The 21,965-nt window shown below is 47.7% G+C and overlaps 1 protein-coding gene across 1 annotated transcript in view; it reads left to right on the plus strand.

The window, feature by feature from the left end:
* MAP2K6 (mitogen-activated protein kinase kinase 6) overlaps nucleotides 1–21,531 on the plus strand; it is a gene marked incomplete in the record, with an annotated part of 23,809 nt that extends 2,278 nt beyond the window's left edge. The window contains 9 exon segments of the mRNA XM_077458669.1: nucleotides 1–78; nucleotides 1,752–1,868; nucleotides 2,444–2,495; nucleotides 3,393–3,520; nucleotides 4,662–4,739; nucleotides 8,763–8,820; nucleotides 8,823–8,901; nucleotides 12,359–12,404; nucleotides 14,580–21,531. Coding sequence (XP_077314795.1) covers nucleotides 1–78; nucleotides 1,752–1,868; nucleotides 2,444–2,495; nucleotides 3,393–3,520; nucleotides 4,662–4,739; nucleotides 8,763–8,820; nucleotides 8,823–8,901; nucleotides 12,359–12,404; nucleotides 14,580–14,657 — 714 coding nt within the window.
* Nucleotides 21,532–21,965: the final 434 nt, after the last annotated feature.

Raw genomic sequence — 21,965 nt, forward strand, 5'->3', positions numbered from 1 at the left:
CTGATGGACCTCGATATCTCGATGCGCACGGTGGATTGTCACTTCACCGTCACCTTCTATGGAGCGTTATTTCGAGAGGTAAAATTCAACTTCAGCAATCGGAGAAAATGGAACGGGATTGTTTGTTTGTTCGTTTGTTTTTTTTGTATCTTTTTACTTTGTTTATTTAATCACCATGTTGGGGTATTTAAGAAGTTATATAGGTTGCCACCAGAGCAGAGCTAAGAAACAGAGATCTGTAGTAAATGGCACCGCTTATTATTATTATTAATAATAATAATAATAATATTTTTTTTTATTATTATAATACATGATTTATATAGCGCCAACAGTTTATGCAGCGCTTTACAATGTGGGGGGGGGGGTGTCAACACAATTACAGTACAGTTCAATACAGGACAGGAGGGCCCATTACACATAGTTAGGCACAGAGTTGTCCTCTTTCCAGCCAGTGTCATTAGTACAGTGACAGTGTATAGTAGTATTACCGATCCCTGTGTTTGGAAAAGAAGTCCCTGCACTGTTTTTGACGGTTTCAAGTGTGCATAGACAATCTGTGATTTTTAAAAGTTTTGTGTAGATGTCAGCCAAGTCGCAACAGAGATGCAGCTTTGAAATGGTGTGATTTTTCGAGTGAAGTCGCACGATTTCAAAGTTGGATTTGGTGTGAATAGTGATGTCATCCCGCCCCCCCCCGTTATCAGTTAGTATCAGATTGCCTGCCACACTATTACAGTCCAACTATAAGCCTATTCTATTATTATTACATATGTTTTATATCAGAAAGTAAAAAAAAATAAAATAAAAGAAATATATAAATCTCTTTTGGGTACAGTAATTGCATGACTGCGCAATTACAAGTTAAGTGTTTGGGTGCTGCCATCTTGAATGCGATCCCAGCAGACTCAGTGCTGTCACACAGGTTACACACTGTAGCAGGGTTTCTAAGCCCCCCCCCCCCCCCGGGGTTTCACTGCGATCGACCCGTCAGTCGCAGGGCTGCCCTGGGAGCCATGTTGTAGCGCGCTGTCCTCCTCCTCCTTGACAGTTTAAAAAAAAAAAATATTCATTTTTTTTATAAATGTATTTAAGGTACTTGTATAGCGCTGTCAAATTTACACAGTGCTTTACATATACATTGTACAGTCACATCAGTCCCTGCCCTCAAGGAGCTTACAATCTAAGGTCCCTCACTCACATTCATATACTGGGGCCAATTTAGACAGAAGCCAATTAACCTACCAACATGTCTTTGGAGTAATTAATATCATGAATTTATTATCGGCCATTATCGTCACTTTTTTTTAATTTATTTTTTTAACCAGTTTTGAAAATCCTGGCGGCTGCATTTTTTATTTTTTTATTTTTTTTGGTGCATATCTTCTCAGTTCAAAAGTTTTTCGGCAGCCATTAACTGCACTATTTTTTTTTTTTTTTTTTGCACAATACTAAAACCCCTATTTTCGGCGGATGAAATTTTGGTGCATCATTATTAGTTCCAGGGTTTTTCATGTGGTTCCCATTTTCCAAATGAGGGGTATTTCCTCCTTTTTTTTTATTTTTTATTTTTTTTTATTCAACTGGCAGCAATGGAGATATTATATATATATATATATATATATATATATATATATATATATATATATATATATATATATATATATATATAATATATATATATATATATATATATATATATATATATATATATTAGTTTTTATATATAATTTTTATTTTTTTTTCTCTTCCAGGGGGATGTCTGGATCTGTATGGAGCTGATGGACACATCACTGGACAAATTCTACAAACACGTCATAGACAAAAACTTGACCATCCCCGAGGACATTCTGGGCAAAATAGCTGTTTCTGTGAGTTGCATTCCATGACCCCTAGGAGGAAATGTTCATAGATGTGATTTCAGTTCATATGGAATAGACCATTTATTGTGTGCAACTCCGGTACTCACTCTGGTGTGCCTTGTAATGGACCATTCAATGATCAGATCACAGGCACGATGTACAGAGCCAAACAGAGTGGCTCCGTACCTTTTTTTGATTGCCGTGAACCAGCAATCACAGCGGATACACATGTAAACATTGCCAGTATTTACATACTTGTGTGTGTAGATATAGATGTATGTATGTATGTATTATGTATGTATGTATGTATGTATGTATGTATGTATGTATATGAGAGATATAGAGAGAGAGATCTATATAGAGATAGATATATAGGGGTGTGTGTGTGTATGTAATCTATCATCTCTATCTCCTTATATATGATAGATGATAGAGAGATATGAGAGAGTTTTCCTCTCTCTCATATTATTATATATATATTACCCCGGAAGCCCTAAAGATGGGAGGGGGCAGGGCTCTTCATTGATGACAGTTTGATGCTCATATTATGTTATCCATAATTTCTGTTTTATTTTTTTCCCCAGATTGTTAGAGCATTAGAACATCTACATAGTAAACTCTCCGTCATTCATAGAGGTAAGTGTACCACCCCTCCCCCCCGTCCCCACCACTCTACCCATCCACCACACATATTTTTACTTATGTAGAGAGGCAACATTCTAGTAAATCCCGGTACTGCCGCTGCTGTGCCCATTATGAGGGGTTCCCACCATCCCTGTGCTGAGTTGCCGGGTCTGTACACCCGCTGTGCCCATTATGAGGGGTTCCCACCATCCCTGTGCTGAGTTGCCGGGTCTGTGCACCCGCTGTGCCCATTATGAGGGGTTCCCACCATCCCTGTGCTGAGGTCCCGGTTCTGTACACCCGCTGTGCCCATTATGAGGGGTTCCCACCATCCCTGTGCTGAGTTCCTGGTTCTGTACACCCGCTGTGCCCATTATGGGGGGTTCCCACCATCCTTGCGCTGACTTCCTGGGTTGACACATCTGTGCCCGTTGTGAGGGGTTCCCACCACCCCTGTGCTGAGTTCCTTTCAGAGTTGCCCCCTTCTTGAATATATGTGAAATAAGAGGCAGGAGGAGAGGTGCAGGAAGCACAGAATGAATTAGACAGAAGCAGGGAGAAATCACATTCTATTCCGAATTGTGAGAGATTAGTCAGAGGCAGCAGTGCCGTAGATGATCCCACGCTGCGGATATACATTGGAGGCTTAATGCACAAAAAATGCGGTTTATTGGGAGGAATTTCGATAAATCATTCAGGTTACTGCTGAAGCACAAATAACATTTTTAGATCCTTCACATAAGTTCAAGTTCACTTAAGCGCAATGCCGGTCCCCCTGTGCACCTGGTGGCTTGCAGTTCACAGCGCCATTTCCTCCATACCCGAGTACTAGAAGAGACGTGCCGCGTTTATTGTCGTCTCCTTCGCTCCTCCTGCAGCTCACTTATCACAACCCTCTTTCATTTTCAGATGTAAAACCTTCCAATGTGCTGATTAACAAGCAGGGCCAGGTGAAGATGTGCGACTTCGGGATCAGCGGATACTTAGTGGATTCTGTAGCCAAAACGATGGATGCCGGCTGCAAACCGTACATGGCTGTAAGTACACAATAGTTCACTATTAAATGTTCTTTTTTTAATTTATGGTTGTAAGAGTGACTTGTTTTATTAAGTACAGCCTCCACCCCCTATTTTGTATCTTTTGAAGGGTATATAAGTGGGGTATGTGGACAGAACTGAGGGTTCACGTGCTCTCTCGCGCTCACAAGCTGCGGTGCCTCGAGCTCGCTCGCTCTCTGCGGTGCCACGTGTCTGCACGCTCTCTCGCTGTCTCTGTGATGCCTCATGCTCTTTTGCTCTTTCTGTGGAGCCACGTGCTCACTCTCTCTGTGGCGCTACTTAGTCACTCTCTGCAGCGGCACATGTTTGCTATCTCTCACACTTGCGTTCTCTGTAGCTCCATATGTGTGCTAGTTCTCACTTGCTCTTTCACTGTCTCGCTCTGTGGCACCATGTGTTCTCTGCGGCCCTCATGCTCACTCTGTGTGTGGCGCCACGTGGTCGCTCTCTGCAACGCCACATGCTCACCATCTCTCACACTTTGTGGTGCACATGCTTGCTGCTTCTCTCGCTTCCTCTCTGCGGAGTCGCATGCTTGCTGCCTCACTTGCTACCCACTCTCTGCCGAGTCACGCACTTGCTGCCTTGCTCGTTCCCCTACGGAGTCACGTGCTTGCTGCCTTGCGCCCTCCCTCTCTACGGAGTCACGTGCTTGCTGCGCTCTCGCTCTCTCTTCCCCCCCCCCCCTCCCTGCGGGATCACGTACTTGCTGCCTTGCTAGCTCCCGCCCCTCTCTACGCGTGCTTGTTGCCTCTCTCTCTCTCTCTCTCTCTCTCTCCTCTCTCTCTCTCTCTCTCTCTCTCTCTCTCTCTCTCTCTCTCTCTCTCTCTCTCTCTCTCTCTCTCTCTCTCTCTCTCTCTCTCTCTCTCTCTCTCTCTCTCTCTCTCTCTCTCTCTCTCTCTCTCTCTCTCTCTCTCTCTCTCTCTCTCTCTCTCTCTCTCTCTCTCTCTCTCTCTCTCTCTCTCTCTCGTCACGTACTTGCTGCCTCGCTTGCTCCCTTTCTCTCTCTGCAGGAGGGTCACATGCTTTCATGAGATTTTAGTGAATTTTTATTTATTTTTTTTTTGTATATTTTCTCATTTTGGAGTTTATCGTGTTTTTTTTTGTTCTCTCTTTGCAGCCTGAGAGGATAAACCCAGAACTGAACCAGAAAGGATACAGTGTGAAGTCCGATATTTGGAGCCTTGGAATCACTATGGTATGATCCAGGATATGGAATTTTATTTATAGAGGTTCACCAGATGACCAGTAGCTATGCGGGAGACCCGGTGTCTGTGTCTGTTTCTAGCAAAAACTGTTGATATTAGATGTATGAGGGAAGTATCGGAATTGGTCTGGTATTGACGTCAGACAGACCTGACCACGGACTTGTCTCCCCGCCCACATCGCTCAGGCCCACCATACCCATAACCCCCCCCCCCCAGTCACCGGCTTCATCTCTGGCCTGCCAGACCCCCGTCGGCCCTGCACTTTACCCTATTTGGGTCACAGCTGCAGCGGCGGCTCCGGCCGTCTCTTCTCCTCCTGGCCAATTGGCTCTTTGGACTCCTAATGAGCGGCGACCACAGCTGATCATAAAGGGGGCAGTAAGTGGTTTAAAACAAAAAACTTGCAGTGAAATCCTGTAAGTAAAGATGAATGGAATACGAACAGCAGGTTAGAACATTTGCTGATTGTTCTGTTGGGAGAGACTTTTCGAGTCGCTGCAGCTCTTCAGTATTTGGTGTGTTTTGTGTGTCGCACCAAATGGCCATTCAGCCACAGGATGCTGACTTTCCATACTTGCACCACAAGGGGCAGTAAACTCACACAATCTCCCCTCTCCATGTAAACACTATTGTTACCCGGCTCCAATAATTCATCATGGGGGTTTTTAATTTTTTTTAATTTTTTTTTCAAAAGGCGGCCGTGAGTCCTCCCGACTCTGGTGTGACAAGCCTCTGATGGAAGCTGCTCTTCTTATGCCACGTACACACGATCGGCGTTCTCATCGGAAAAAGCTCTGATGGTTTTCCCCTCGGGAATTCCACTCAAACTGTCTTGCATACACACGGTCACACCAAATTCCGACCGCCAAGAACGCGGTGACGTAGGACGGGACTAGAAAAAGGAAGTTCAATGCCCAGTAGCCAATAGCTTCCGTCTCGTAGTTGAATCTGAGCAGGCGTGGGGTTTTGCGGGTTCAAATTGCATACACACGATCGGAATTTCCGAATAGAAAGTTTTTCCGTCGGGGGGGGAAAATTGAGAACATGCTCTCAAATTTTGGCTGGCGGGAATTCGGCCAGCTAAATTCCGATGGAGCGTACACACAGTCGCATTTTTCTCACCGGGCCGAAATTCCGATCGTGTGTACGAGGCATAAGACTGATGGGCAGTGACAATCGATTAAACCTTTTTTGCGGAGAGTCACAGCACTACTAGATTTTTATTATACCATAATGTGATTATATTCTATTTTTAATACATTTTTTTTTTTTTTTCATTTTCCGATGTAAAGGTCTTTGTTCACATGGGGGGTGTACTACAACATACGCCCAGAATGCACACGTGTTCCATGCATCCCCCCTCCCCCCGTACAAGCAGTCCTATTTCCCTGTCAATTGGGCACAGCTGCTGCTCCCCCTTTAATATTGATTGGACCCGGGCAAACATTTTTCTTGGGCCTTCCGAATCCACTTATCAACTGTGTGGGCTCAAGAGGCAGCTGCATTGGGCCGGGGGGGGGGGGGGGGTTGCCCCCCCCCCCCCCATTCCCCCCCTCCTTTGCCCAGTGTTTAAAGACGGCCCTGCTCTCAGTTTGGCATTCAAGCGGGTTTGGTGGTCCCAGACCACAGGATGGTGTTCTGTTCAGGGACAGGCGTCAGTGCGGCTGTCAGATTGGGAGCGGCGGCTGTCGCATGCCCTGCATTGGTGCACACTGCAGTAGTCCTGTGTGAAAAAGGCCTCAGAGGGATTTTTTTTTATTTTTTATAATGCATCTTTTATGAATTGACCTTTTTTAAATTCTTGGCAAACTTCCAATCTGTATTTAAAGCATAAGGCAGGCAGGGGGGTCATCACATCAGCATTATAGTCGCCCTCGAAGGGTCTGTTGTATCTGTAGGATTAGATGTCCAGAGCCCCCCCACCAATCAGAAGTGGAGTCTCTCACCCTCCCTTAAATCAGTGCACCCCCCCTTATCTTTGTGCTGCTGCTGGTAAGAAGCTGTGGTGGGGGTTGTTGCTGGAAAGTTTAGGGTCTGGAGGAGGGCTGGGAGTGCTGGCTGGCACAGAGAGGCACAGGGGTCTGTAGGAGGAGCACTGTCCCCTTCTCTGCTGATGATTTACTGAGATTGTGGGGGTTAAAAAAAAAAAAAAAAAAAAAGAGAGACCAGCCTCCCTGCACAGGGAAGTGCAGGATCTCTAGGAAGGAGTTTCTATCCTCCTGCTTCTGACTGCTGAGGTGAGGAGGTTGGCTGCTAGAGTCTGCTGAATGCTGAGACCAGGGGAGGCGGAGAGGAGGAGTTCTGCGGCTGCACAGAGGGGCGCGGGATCTGTAGGGGGAGCCTCCTCTTTGCAGGGCCAGATTAACGTAGGGGCTATTGGAGCTGCAGCTCCAAGCCCCACCTTTAATATAGGCCCAGCAGGGTTGGACTGACCATTTGGGCACTGCCATTGCCCTACTGATGCTGTAAACTGCCAAAAAACCCAGCCCCAAGTGCATTTTGAAAAAAAATAAAAAAAAAAAATAAAGAAATTGTAAAAAAGAAATTTTATAAAAAAAACTGCTGACACCGTCCACTGCACTACTTACACCATCCACTGCCGTCCACTGTAAAAAAATAATAAAAAATTAAAATTGGAAAAAACAAACATGAAAAAACAAATATAAGAATGTAAACAATAAAAGATTGCAATAATAATAATAATAATAAAAAAAATTCAAAATTTAAAAAAAAGTATACAGAAAATTTGGCTCATTTGCACAGGTTCTCTTGCACATAATGTGAATGAGCAGTTTGTTAAAAAAAATACCTAATTTGTGTTAATAAAAATTTGTTTGCGTTTTTATTTATTAACCATAAAAGCGGCCCTCCAAAATCCTCAGCACCAGGCCCATGATGCTCTTAATCTGGCCCTGCCTCTTTGCCTCCAATTTGCTGAGATTGGGGCGTGTGGGGGTTGACAATCTCAGTGAATTGGCGGCAAAGAGGAGGACAGTGCTCCTCCTACAGATCCCGTGCCCCTCTGTGCAGCCGCAGCACTCCCTCCTCTCCGACCTCCCCTGATCTCAGCATTCAGCAGACTCTAGCAGCTGACTCCAGACCCCCTCACCTCAGCAGTCAGAAGCAGAAAGATAGAACTCCTCCTACAGATCTTGCGCTTCCCTGTGCAGAGAGGCTGGCCTCTGTCAACCCCTACCCCCCCCCCCCCCCCAATCTCAGCAAATCAGAGGCAGAGACCAGCCTCTCTGCACAGGGACGTTCAGGATCTGTAGCAGGAGTTCTATCCTCCAGCTTCTGACTGCTGAGATGAGGGGGGGGGGATCTGGAGGAATACCAGGAGGGCCGGAGTCAGCTGCTAGAGTCTGCTGAATGCTGAGACCAGGGAGGCGGTGACGAAGGGGGTGCTTCAGCGGCACAGGAGAGGCACAGGATCTGTTTCATCAAACTCCGCTCTGCTACCAGAAAGAAACATAGGACGAAGCTGGGCAGCAGAAAGTGCAGGATCTGGAGGAGGACCAGAGGAAGGCTTGAGTCTGCTGAATGCTGAGACCAGGGGAAGTGGTGATGAGGGGGGTGCTGTGGCTGCGTGGAGAAGCGCAGGATCTGGTGGAGGAGTTCTGTTGTCCTCTCTGCTGTCGAGAGGAGGGGTAACAAAGTAAAACTGAACTGCTTTGTAACCCGTCCTCCCGGGGTGATTGAGGGGCAGCAGTTGTGAGGTTGTGATGTCTAAATTTTTGATTGACGGAACTGAAATCTAGTGAATGAAAGGTGCAGGCCAGGGGTGGGAAGGAAAGAACTAGATGATGCCGGACTTTCTCCAGCCAGGAAATGAGGGGCGGGGCTCTATCTGACTTGCTGCAGCTTCTAATGCACATTGTGAGAAGCTCGCAGTGTGCGGTGAAATCGGAGGAAGCCGGTCCAGGGAGAGGAGCCGGCGCTACACCCGTACATGACTGGAGGGGAGGCCGGGGCTCAGATGTAATAACTCTTTTTCTCTCTTTCCTCTCCATCAGATTGAACTCGCCATTCTGCGGTTCCCCTATGACTCGTGGGGGACTCCGTTCCAGCAGCTGAGCAGGTGGTCGAGGAGCCGTCGCCACAGTTGCCTGCAGAAAAGTTCTCTGCCGATTTTGTCGATTTTACCTCAAAATGGTGAGAACCGCCATAGACTTCCAGTTTTTATTTTTATTTTTTTTAAACAGTTGATCAGTCATGTGCGTCCGAGATGCAGGATATTTATTGGAGGCCACTTCAGGGCGCTGGTAGAGTCAATCGATGGAATTGTGCAGCTCCGTTTACCATAAATGTGATCTGCAGATCGGGGCTCACACACTGCCTTTGGGTAGGACTGTATCCTCTTCTCACATGATTCTGTAAATTGGGAAACAAAGAAAAAAATTTGGATGCATGTGATGGGTGTTACTTCCTCTTTCATTCCCTGCAATGGCAAAGCATAATGGACTACTATGCATCGCATCGCATCGCAGTCCATTATGTGTCACTTACCTGACACAGGAGACAGCGAAGTCACTGCTGTCCCCTGTAGTCCGGCACATCCATCTTGTTGGTGGGGTCTCGCAGCTCCGCCGCTGTCATTCGGCGAAGCCGCGATGACGTCACTCCCGCGCATGCGCACGGGAGCCGACACGCGCGACATCTTCGTCATTGACGAAGCCGCGCTCAGTGCGCCGTATAGGTTTAGGAGATATTTCTTGGACCTTACAGGTAAGCCTTAATCTAGGCTTACCTGTAGGTCAAAGTGGTTTGTAAGGGTTTACACCCACTTTAATAAGACATGGAGAGGTGCAGTAGTGACCCTTTCTTGGGTGTTCTATGGGTCTTCCATCCAACAGCAGTTCACCACGCCTCTAAGTTTAGGGGTCTTTGACAACAGTTCACTTCCTCTGAATTCGGGGGCGTGTCTTTGACAGTGCACTGCCCCTGATTTCAGGGGGCGTGCCTTTGGCGCCAGTCCACTTCCTTGAAGTTCAGGGGGCGTGCCTTTGGCGCCAGTCCACTTCCTTGAAGTTCAGGGGGCGTGTCTTTGGCGCCAGTGCACTGCCCCTGATTTAAGGGGGGGCGTGTCTTTGGCGCCAGTGCGCTGCCCCTGATTTCAGGGGGGGGTGTGTCTTTGGCGCCAGTGCGCTGCCCCTGATTTCAGGGGGGCGTCTTTGGCGCCAGTGCGCTGCCCCTGATTTCAGGGGGGGCGTGTCTTTGGCGCCAGTGCGCTGCCCCTGATTTCAGAGGGGGGGGTGTGACTTTGAGGGCAGTCCATTGCCCCTGATTTCGGGGGGGGGGCGTGTCTTTGAGGGCAGTCCATTGCCTGTGAGTTCAGGGGCTTCACAGGGAGTGGTTTGGATTTATGCTGAGCATTCTACCTGCTAGATGACCAGCAGAGAGTTAACGGGGGACAGCCCCAGAGAGGAAGTGAATGTTACTGCAAAATCTGCTTTTTTATTTATTTATTTTTTATAAGGTGTTTTAAACTTAAAAAAAGATTGAGTTGGACTTTGTGCCCAATCTGATATAACATTCTGATTCCTGTGGGCTCCGGCATCGTTTTTACATTGTTGGCGTTCCAAAATAAAACAAGTGGCGATTTCACACGTATCGGCTTCCACATAAACACGTCGCATCTTCTGACCGTATTAATTCTGGACGCTCTCCGGCAATAAACACATTTTAATACGGTAAGTGTGAGCAATGTGTTTACCGTTCGGTGAAGCCAGAAAGCGTGCATCCTGCCGCCCCTCCCCCCTCCTCCCGGGTTTTTTTCAGGAATCTCATAGGCTTTGATGGAATAAGAGGGACAGCTCACATTTTACTGGCTCTGCTTGATTCAACCTGTCCTGCTATTGTCTGTCTGGAAAGTTTCCCCCGGGATCTTCGGAGCGGAAGCAATCGCAGGAAGCTTCCTGACTGAGGATGGGTCCTTTTTTTTTTTTTTTGTAGCCAGCGAGAAGTGACGAGGCCGTGGCGGATGTCGCACGGTCTGACACTTGACCCCAGATGATGACGGCGCTTCTTACTGTATACTGCAGTCATAGAATAAAATTTTGGTTTTAACCATTTGAAGACCCGGGGCATGCCAGGAATCTCATTGAAGTACACAGGACATGTAGTATGCCCCGCCTCCCCTCCCCTCCCCCCACTTCTTCAATACAGCATCTAATGCAATGCTAACGATCGTTACTTTATATCCATCTCCTGTCTGATCAATGTTTACAAGCAAAGTAACTTTTACAAACATTTATCAGACCGGAGATGGATATAAAGTAACAATATTGTCTGAACAAAGATTATTAATGTTACTTTGTATTTCTCAATCTCCGGTCTGCACAATTTTTACAAAGTAACATTGTTTATAAATATTGTGCAGACAAGGCTGAGAGAGCGATACAAAGTAACATTGTTTATAAATATTGTGCAGACAAGGCTGAGAGATGCAAAGTTAACATTGTATCTCCCATTTGAACAAGGTTTATAAACAATGTTACTTTGCATCTCTCAGCCTTGTCTGCACAATATTTATAAAGAAGGTTTATAAACGATGATACTTTGTATCTCCCATCTGAACGACGTTTATAAACAGTGTTACTTTGTATCTCCCACCTGAACAAGGTTTTATATACAAAGTAACATTGTTTATAAACTTTGTTCAGATGGGAGATGCAAAGTAACATTGTTTATAAAATTGATCAGAGAGAGAGATGCAAAGTAACAATGTTTATAAACATTGATCAGTCAGAGAAATATACAAAGTAACATTGTTTATGAACACTGGAGATAAAAAGTAACTGTCTCTCGTCCTCTGTACAATGTTTATTAACAATGCTGGAGAAATAAAAAGTAACGTTGTTTATAAACATTGATCAGACAGGAGATAGTTATACAAAGTAACATTGATCAGACGGGAGATGGTGATCCTAAGTAACATTGTTTATAAATCCTATTCACACAGAAGTTACCAAAATAAAGCTGTGGTACTTTGTTATCTTGATTAATAATAAGGTAATTGCCGAACAAACTTTCATAGTAGAACAAATATGTACATTGCTTTGCTCAGACAGGATAGATATCTATCCTGTCTGAGCAAAGCAATGTACATATTTCTTCTTGTATTAATAAAATATATATATTTTAATATATATAATTTTTTTTTTTCCTTTTATAAATAAATATATAAACAATTTTAATGAAAATAAAAAAAATATATATTTTTAATATTTTTTTATAATAAAAAATATATATTTTTTAACATTAGATTTTAATTTAAAAAAAAAAATTATATATAATATACATCTCATTTCTTATATAATATTCCAGTTTTTCGGCAGTGGAGGAGGTCGTACCACATATGGTGAGATGTTCCTGGAAAGCCGGCTTGTTTTCTCTTTTAGCGCTCCCTTCTCCCTGAGAAAAGGGAAGGATTTGGCAAGCCCGGGAAATGGAACTTCTTGTGTATCTAATTATTATCTGAGCTTTGGGTTGGAGAATGGATTGTACATTGGATAAGTCGTTTGGCTTCTGTTCTCTTGAAGCGGCTTTATTTAATGGATTCTCAGACTATCATTGCATGTATCTTAAACAAACCTCTTGTCTCTGACAGCTTGAAGAAGAATTCCAAAGAGCGTCCAACTTACGCAGAGCTTATGGTGAGTATACAGCGCCGATGCTGGTTACCTCTAATGTTGCCCCAAAGCCACCAATCAGATCCCAGCTTTTAATCTTACGTTTTCTCATGATAAAGTTGCCTTTATTGGTGTGATTGTGTTATCTGGAATGGTGTTCCTCAACCTTTTTATTTTGGGGGGTGGGGGGAGGGAGAGATAGGGGTGTGTGTATTGGAGGCGGGATCTGACTGGGGAATGACCAGTGTGTGTGCTGGAGGTGGGATCTGACTGGGGAATGACCAGTGTGTGTGCTGGAGGTGGGATCTGACTGGGGAATGACCAGTGTGTGTGCTGGAGGTGGCATCATCTGACTGGGGAATGACCAGTGTGTGTGCTGGAGGTGGCATCATCTGACTGGGGAATGACCAGTGTGTGTGCTGGAGGTGGGATCTGACTGGGGAATGACCAGTGTGTGTGCTGGAGGTGGGATCTGACTGGGGAATGACCAGTGTGTGTGCTGGAGGTGGCATCATCTGACTGGGGAATGACCAGTGTGTGTGCTGGAGGTGGCATCATCTGACTGGGGAATGACCAGTGTGTGTGCTGGAGGTGGCATCATCTGACTGGGGAATGACCAGTGTGTGTGCTGGAGGTGGGATCATCTGACTGGGGAATGACCAGTGTGTGTGCTGGAGGTGGGATCATCTGACTGGGGAATGACCAGTGTGTGTGCTGGAGGTGGGATCATCTGACTGGGGAATGACCAGTGTGTGTGCTGGAGGTGGGATCTGACTGGGGAATGACCAGTGTGTGTGCTGGAGGTGGGATCTGACTGGGGAAAGACCAGTGTGTGTATGCACTGGAGGTGGGATGTCATTGGGGAAGAACCAGTCTGTGTGCTGGAGGTTGGATTTCACTGGTGGAATTCCAATGTGTGCTAGAGGTAGGATCTCAATGGGCAAAGACCAATATGTGTGCTAAAGGTAGCATCTAACTTGGGAAAGACCAGTGTGTGTGCTGGTGGAGGGGTCTCACTAAGGAAGGACCAGTGCGTGTGTGCTGGGGGTGGGCTCTCACTAGGGAAAAACCAGTGTGTGCTGGGGGGTGGGAGCTCACTAGGGAAAGACCCCTGTGTGCGCTGGGGGGGAGCTCACTAGGGAAAGACCCCTGTGTGCACTGAGGGAGGGGGGAGCTCACTAGGGAAAGACGACTGTGTGCGCTGGGGGTGGGATCCTATGAAGGAAAGACCAGTGTGTGCGCTGGGGGTGGGAACTCACTAGGGAAAGACCCCTGTGTGCGCTGGGGGTGGGAGCTTACTAGGGAAAGACCCCTGTGTGCGCTGGGGGTGGGAGCTTACTAGGGAAAGACCCCTGTGTGCGCTGGGGGTGGGAGCTCACTAGGTAAAGACCCCTGTGTGCGCTGGGGGTGGGATCCTATGAAGGAAAGACCAGTGTGTGCGCTGGGGGTGGGAGCTTACTAGGGAAAGACCCCTGTGTGCGCTGGGGGTGGGAGCTCACTAGGTAAAGACCCCTGTGTGCGCTGGGGGTGGGATCCTATGAAGGAAAGACCAGTGTGTGCGCTGGGGGTGGGAGCTTACTAGGGAAAGACCCCTGTGTGCGCTGGGGGTGGGAGCTTACTAGGGAAAGACCCTTGTGTGCGCTGGGGGTGGGAGCTTACTAGGGAAAGACCCCTGTGTGCGCTGGGGGTGGGAGCTCACTAGGTAAAGACCCCTGTGTGCGCTGGGGGTGGGATCCTATGAAGGAAAGACCAGTGTGTGCGCTGGGGGTGGGAGCTCACTAGGGAAAGACCCCTGTGTGCGCTGGGGGTGGGAGCTCACTAGGGAAAGACCCCATGTGTGCGCTGGGGGTGGGAGCTCACTAGGGAAAGACCCCATGTGTGCGCTGGGGGTGGGAGCTCACTAGGGAAAGACCCCATGTGTGCGCTGGGGGTGGGATCCTACGAAGGAAAGACCAGTGTGTGCGCGCTGGGGGTGGGATCTGACTGGGGAAATCCAATGTGTGCGTGCTGAAGGAGGCATCTCATTGGGGAAAATACATTTTGTGTGATGGAGGTGGGATATTTTTGGGGAAAGGCCAATGTGTGAAGTCTCCCCACTCCCAGGCATTCACTTTTTAAATCTTTGTGTTGTTTTTTTTTTTTTTTTTTTTTTTTCTTTTAATTTCCTAACCTATCCCCTTTTGTCCCCCCCCCACACAGCAACACCCGTTTTTCACACTGCACGAATCGAAGAACACTGACGTGGCGTCCTTCGTCAAACTCATTCTGGGAGACTAAACCCGATTGGTGACCCTCCTCATCATCTTTCACACGGACTTCTTCTGCAGGACATGGGCAGCGTGTAGAATGGCTGTTGTACCTAAAGTACCCGTTGAAAGGTCTCATGGGACTGGGATAACTGGACTCCATTATTTGTTTCTTTTGGCTTCCTCAGTGCAAAAAACAAAAAAGAAAAAAAAAAGCAGTCCGACCTCGGACGCATTTTACCAGAATGGGATACTCTCCACCCATGCCAGCTACCGTGTGGGTTTATAACCATTTTAGGTTTCCTACTCTTAGACATTTTTTTTCTTTTTTTTTCTTTTTTTTCTTTTTTTTTTTTTTTTTTTTCTTTTGATTCTAGGTGCTACTATAGTTTTTTTTTTTTCCTCCTTTTTATTTTATTTTTTGGTTTAATATTTATGTTCCCTTACTGATACGTCTGAGAGGAAGAGTGTGTGATCTTGGAGCAGTACGGTGGCTAATATTTATAGGTTTATGTTTTTGTTTTGTTTTTTTGCTGGTGAAAGGGTGACTTTTTTTTTTTTTTTTTAATTGTTCTGTGTTGAGAAAAAATATTTAATTTTTTTTTTTCTCCCCATTTTTTAACCGTGATCTGTGCTGTGGCTGTGTAAACCGTTTTTTTTTTTCCCAGCTACTTTTTATCCAATTTTGCTTTTTAATGCCAAGTAGGGAGATTGAAATGATTTTGCTTTTTATTTTTTTTCCTGTTTTATTTTTTCTTTTATTTTTGTTATCCTGGCCACACCAAAGCAATACAGGACTTTACAGACCACACCTTGACAGGACAGGTAGGAGTACGCTATTGGAGTTGGACAGTCCCTTTCGATTTTAAAAGGAAATATGTACTTGTATATGATTTCGCTTGTATAAAAAAATATATAAGTCTCTCCCATATAAGCTGCAGGCCTGTTGCCCAATGGCTGAGTTGTCTCTTGAAGCAGTTGCAAGTTATCCAATGAAATAGGCATTCATTGAGCTGCTCTGTGCTGTCTTGTGACCCAATCAGTGATTTTGGGGGGGGGGGGGGGGGGCTGTTTCAAGAGAGAACTTAGCTGGTAGCCTAAGCAAGCCTGTCTATTTTGGAGGAACTGCAGCCTGATCTGTGGAATAACACCGTGATTATATTATTTTTTATGGGTTGACATGTAACTGGTACTAAAAGCCAAATTTATTTTCACGTGGAAGCTTTGTACCCCTCCCCCCCAGTACTCCTTGGGTTGTTGTTGTTGTTTTTGGATAAGAGGTTCATGCGGACTGCAGACCTTGCAATGCATTGGGCTTTCCCTCTTGCTCCGCCCAAAATTCTGCGTCTTGAGTAAGCAATACCTTTTAAACCTCCTGCCACAGTTCCTAATAATAATAGGGTGGGGATGAGGTTAGAGACTCCTGCCAGGGTCCTAATAGAGGTGGTGGGGGGTTAGAACCCCCTGCCATGGTCCCTAACAAGGTGGCAGGGGTTATAAACTTCCTACCATCGTTGCTAATAAGAGGGGGGGGGGGGAGATTTTTTTAATCTTCCGCCATTGGTCCCTGACGGATGGACAGCGGGGGGGGGGGCGGTTTAGAACCCTCTTGCCACGGTCCTAATAACAGAGGGGGTTTAAACCTCCTGCCACAGTTCCTAATAACAGGGTGGGAGGGGGTTAGATCCTCCTGCCATGGTCCTTAACTGTGTGTGTGTGTGTGTGTGTGTGTGTGTGTGTGTGTGTGTGTGTGTGTGTGTGTGTGTGTGTGCGCGCGCCTCCTGCAACAGTCCCTATTTACAGAGGAGGGAGGTGGTTAGAGCTTTCTGCCATGGTCCCTAACAAAAGGGGGTTATAAACCTCTTGCCACATTCCCTAATAAGAGGGGGGAGAGTGTTCCCATCCCACCGTTTTCCCTTATAACAGAGGGAGGATGAGGTTAGAGCCTCCTGCCAGGGTTCCTAACGGGGGGGGGGGGGTGTATAGAACCTCCTGCCATGGTCCCTAAAAACAAGGGGGAGGGGTATGGTTAGAACCCCCTTGCTACGGTCCTGATGGTGGGGGTTAGAACCCCCTGCCATCGTCCCTAACATAGGGATGGGGTCTGAACTTCCTGCCAACCATGATCCTTGCAGGGGGTTAGAACCTCCTGTCATGGTCCCTAACATAGGAGGTGTCTGAATCTTCTGCCAGCCATGGTCCCTAACGGGGGGGGTTTAGAACCCCCTTGCCACTGTCCTAATAGAGTGGGTGGGTTTTAGAACCTCCCTGCCATGGTCCCTAACATAGGGAGGGGGAGTCTGAACCTCATGCCAGCCATGGTCCCTAACAAGTTGGAGGGGGTTAGAAACTCCTGTCATGGTCCTGGACATAGGGTGTGTGAATCTTCTGCCAGCCATGGTCCCCAACAAGGTGGAGGGGGTTAGAACCTCATGACATGATCTCCCTAACGTAGGGGGGTGGGGGGGTCTGAACCTCCTGCCAGCCATGGTCCCTAACAACAAGGTTGGGGGGGGGGGGTTTAGAACCTCCAAACATGGTCCCTAAAAGCAAAGGTGGGAGGGGGTTAGAACTTCTTGTCACAGTCCTTTAGAGAAATCGGTGTTGGGTGAAGGCTGCGGTGGGCCGTCTCATTTACTGGCAATCGCAGATCATGTCGGGATATCAGAAATGAGGTTACAAAGTAATTTTTTTTTTTTCCCACAACACCATAATGGTTAAAGGACCTGCCATTGATTTCCATTTGGGAAAGGGGGGGGGGGAGGGGTGTTGAAATGTTCGGGTTCTTAAGGCCTTAACTGTCCGACTCCGAAATACAGATATTATAGGTCTTTTTGATACTGTAACCCATACAGGCGGTGGCATGGTAAAAAAAAGTCGACCACCATCCTGACCCCCTGAATGGGCACAGCTGGTGCTGCTGCTTTGTGCTGGGCGCATGCTCCATTCTATATACCCAGCACTGCGACCAACGGCTTCCTGGTCCCCATTTGTGGTCGGGTAGCATTAGGTCGGTCTCCCGATCACGTGACCTCCACCCCCCCTTGTCAGTCAATCGGGGATCACCCGCTAGGAGGCATTTGCCAGGCTTTCCAATGTACTGTGTTGGTTACGGTCCATGGTGGTTGGAGAAAGTCCTAGAGGTAGGTTAGCGCTTCACCCCGGGTTTTGGGGTTTTTCTAGAAGCAGGAGCACTCAGATATTCAATGGCTCAGTAGAATATCCCGGCGTTTCCCAGATGAGCCTGACTGGGTTATGAACTCTGACGGTATCTTTTGCTGTAGGACACCGCTGGACTTATCTTTGAGTTGCACGCAATCAGAATCTTCTGCCAGTTGGACGGTTTTATATTCCGCGTCGTATTCTGGTATCCAGCTTAATACGGAACTCGGATCAAATCCTGACGGCGGGAACCAGCAGAACCATCGCGGGGGGGGGGGGGGGGGGGGCAGAACTACAAGTCCCATCATGCCTCTGCTTCTGGGAGTTGTAGCTGCCAGTCTTGCAACACCTTATGGGAAATGTAGTTCCTCAACCGCGAGATGTCCTCAGCCTGCCCACCACCGGTTCCTGTTCCTGCCCTCGTTGTGCCTCAAGTGTCCTTAACCCCTCCTCATCCCACCGGCCGCTCTCTTTTTTTTTTACTCGTCACCTGTTTGCGTGAACTAGTCGCAGCCAACCAGTGCCTTGGCCCCGCCCCATCCGAGGCGAACAGGTGGAAGAGGACAGCCAATTGAGTCAGGAGGGAGATTGGACCTCGGGGCGTCTTTTAACGCTATGTCGCTTTTTATGAATGGTATTTGTACTTTTGGCTCTATTGGCCTCCAATTTTTTTAAATATAAATTTTAACGAATCAGTCGAGGGCGTTTTTAAAAAAAAAATTTGAAACAACGGTCAGCCAGCCAATGAAGTCTTTTCCCTCCAGTATATAGACCCATGGACCCTTTTTTCTTTTATTTTTTTTTATTCCTGGCTCTCTATTGCAGGGGTGTCCAACTCTATTCATTGTGGGCCACATCAGCGTTATGATGGCCTTCAAAGGGCCAGTTATATCTGTAAGATGTCCAGAGCACCCCACCCCCCCACTTACATCAAATGTCAAGAGCCACCCTCCCCACCACCACCAGAAAGTCAAGAGTCCCCCATCCTACCTTACATCGGCTGCTGTCGGGAACAAGTTGGGGAGAGGAACTGGGAAGCAGGAAGTGTCTGGAGGAGGGCTAGAGTGTGCTGAATGTGGAGACGAGGGGTTGCAGGATCTGTAGGAGGAGTTCTGACCTCCTCCCTGCTGTCGACTGCTGAGACAGGGAGCAGAAATAAGCTTCTCCAAGGTGGGATTGGAGACGACGAGGGAGGGGGGCGGGGGGGGGGGGGTGTGCAGGAGAGGTGCAAGGACCATATGCTCTAGTGCAGGAATATGCAATTAGCGGACCTCCAGCTGTTGCAGAAATACAAGTCCCATGAGGCATAGCAAGACTCTGACAGCCACAAGCATGACACCCAGAGGCAGAGGAATGATGGGACTTATAGTTTTGCAACAGCTGGAGGTCCGCTAATTGCATATCCCTACTCTAGTGTTATTTCTCTCTTCAGAGAGATCTCCATATTGTACCTTCAGCTGTTGGGGAGATGAGGGTGCTTATAATAAGCAGTGTAGGCACTATGCTGCCACCTCTAGGTATACAGCTGGTGCTGCTGTTCTGTGCCGGGAGCATGCTCAATTGCACCCCCCCCCCCCCCCCAGCACTGCGACTGCTCTGTCACCGGCACCTGAGATTCCTGCTCTGGTCTTGGCTGGTTCCCTCTCTGCTGCTCCTATCAGTCCTCTAGACCCAGCATATCCTCCAATTCAGCAGATCTGTTACTTTACACATTAAATAAAATGTATATTAAGCCATTATCTAGCTAATTACATCTTTACTTTCCTTTTATTTCTCAGCTGGAATCCCCCCATTCCCCTTTTAAAATGTGTAAGCCTCAACCTAATTCTGAATTTAAAAAAAAACCTCACTAGAAGCAGTGGTCCCTCCGCTTGGCTCCAATAATGCCCTCTGCTGAGCCAGACCTAGAACTCTGCAATCAGAAACGCTCATGCTCTAGAGAGCTCTGACTCGGCCGAGGGTATCCCAGACCCCTGCAGAGAGACCACTGCTTCCATACAATAAGAAGGGTCCATCTGCTTAGGTCCAACGTGTCCCTTTATTGTGTCAGCCTAGAGCGCAGCAATCCGAAAACCTCATTCTCCGGGGCAGGGGTTTCCAAACTATGACCCTCCAGTTGTTCAGGAACTACAATTCCCATCATGCCAAGTCATGTCTCTGGACTACACATTTTTTACAATGCCTCATAGGGTGCGTAGTTCTGCAACAGCTGGAGGGCCGTAGTTTGGAGATTCCCGCTCCAGAGAGAGCTGACTGTGCTTAGGGCTTCCAGGCCGCTGCAGAGAGACAACTGCTTCCACACAGGAGGCAAAGAGCCATCTGCTAAGGTCCAACATGCCCCCCCCCCCCCTTTGCTGAGTCAGACTCGGAACTCTGCAATCAAAAATAAGCTTGAGCTCTTGCTCAGCTGAGGGCATTGCAGACCCATGCGGAGAGACCACTGCTTCCACACCAGAAGCAAAGGTCCTTCTCTAAAGCATGCTGGCAGGATGGGTTTTTCTACTCAGGTTATGGCTGCTTTGGGAATAGGACACTAAATCTTAGCACACCTTTTGTAGGCCATGTACAGAAACCCTTGCGGCTAGCAGCGCTACTCCTTCCTGATGTTAATATCTGCAATCGGCTTCGCCTGCCCCACCGATTTGCACACGATCGTTCTGCATGAGTTATTCTTTGTAAAGGAAGAAGAGTGGAACCCTTTCCTAGTGAGCCCAGCAGCTGGGCACCCTGCCTTCCCTTCCCCAGCGGATGAGAGGAGCTGGGAACCCTGCCTTCCCTTCCCCAGCGGGTGGGCGGAGCTGGGCACCCTGACTTCCTTTCCCTGGCGGGTGGGCGGAGCTGGGCACCCTGACTTCCTTTCCGTGGCGGGTGGGCGCAGCTGGGTACCCTGACTTCCTTTCCGTGGCGGGTGGGCGGAGCTGGGTACCCTGACTTCCTTTCCGTGGCGGGTGGGCGGAGCTGGGTACCCTGACTTCCTTTCCGTGGCGGGTGGGCGGAGCTGGGTACCCTGACTTCCTTTCCCTGGTGGGTGGGCGGAGCTGGGAACCCTGACTTCCTTTCCCTGGTGGGTGGGTGGGTGGGCGGAGCTGGGAACCCTGACTTCCCTTCCCTAGCGGGTGTGCGGAGCTGGGAACCCTGACTTCCCTTCCCTAGCGGGTGGGCGGAGCTGGGAACTCTGACTTCCCTAGCGGGTGGGCGGAGCTGCCCCCAGAGTGTCCTCCAGTAGGAAGTTCAGGTCCGCGCCACCTAGGAAAAGTCTGAGCAGTCAGTTTTGCGTGGAGCAAACCTTTTTCATCCCCAACCTTTTGTCTCCAGAGCAGGGGTCTCAAACTGGTGCCCCCCCCCCCCCCAGCTGTTGCAAAACGACACGTCCCATCATGCCTCTTCCTGAAGGAGTCATGCTTGTAACTGTCAGCCTTGCAATGCCTCATGGGACTTGTAGTTTTGCAACAGCTGGAGCGTCGCCAGTTTGAGACCCCCTGTTGCAGAGGGATGTGTAATGCATTGCAAGGGGGGGCAGACTGGGTCATGGTATCCATGACAGATCGCACTGTTTTCTATGAATAGGAACACGTATAATCAGATGTGTTTTCCCCGGCCGTCTATTGCTTTGTATGGAGATGTGACCGTATTCCGCAGGATGTGTCAGGAGAGCGATGTACACACCCCGCAAGGGAAATGATGCCTTTTATTTCCAATCCAATGAAATGTCTTGCATATCAATTATATTTTTTAACGTCAAACCGCGTCTTTGTTTAATTTTTTGTGTCTTTTTTTTTTATATCTGTGTCTAATCAAGTTGGGTTTTTGTGAATCAATGGGGAATGCCAAAAAAAAGAAAACAGGCAGTTTGAAGCATGAAGATGTGTCTATTGTGTGTCTTCACCCATAGGAAATGGGAGTCTGTCCTACACTGATCAGCCATAACTTTATGACCACCACTTTAAGTCGCGCCCCCCCATTTCCCATCATCACAGCCCTACCCCGTCCAGGCATGGACTCCCTTTAGACCACGGAAGGTACACTGTGGTATCTGTCACCAAGCCAGCAGTAGCAGAGCCTTTAAGACCTGTAAGTTGGGGGGGAAATGCATGGATCAGAAATGAGTTTTTCCAGCACATCCCACAGATCATGCATCGGCACATGGCAGACCATGGTCCGGATCCGGACCCAGCCC

This window comes from Lithobates pipiens, unplaced genomic scaffold, assembly GCF_037356315.1.
Source record: "Lithobates pipiens isolate NorthernLeopardFrog02 unplaced genomic scaffold, aLitPip1_a1.2 Scaffold_28, whole genome shotgun sequence".
In the NCBI taxonomy this organism is placed as follows: domain Eukaryota; kingdom Metazoa; phylum Chordata; class Amphibia; order Anura; family Ranidae; genus Lithobates; species Lithobates pipiens.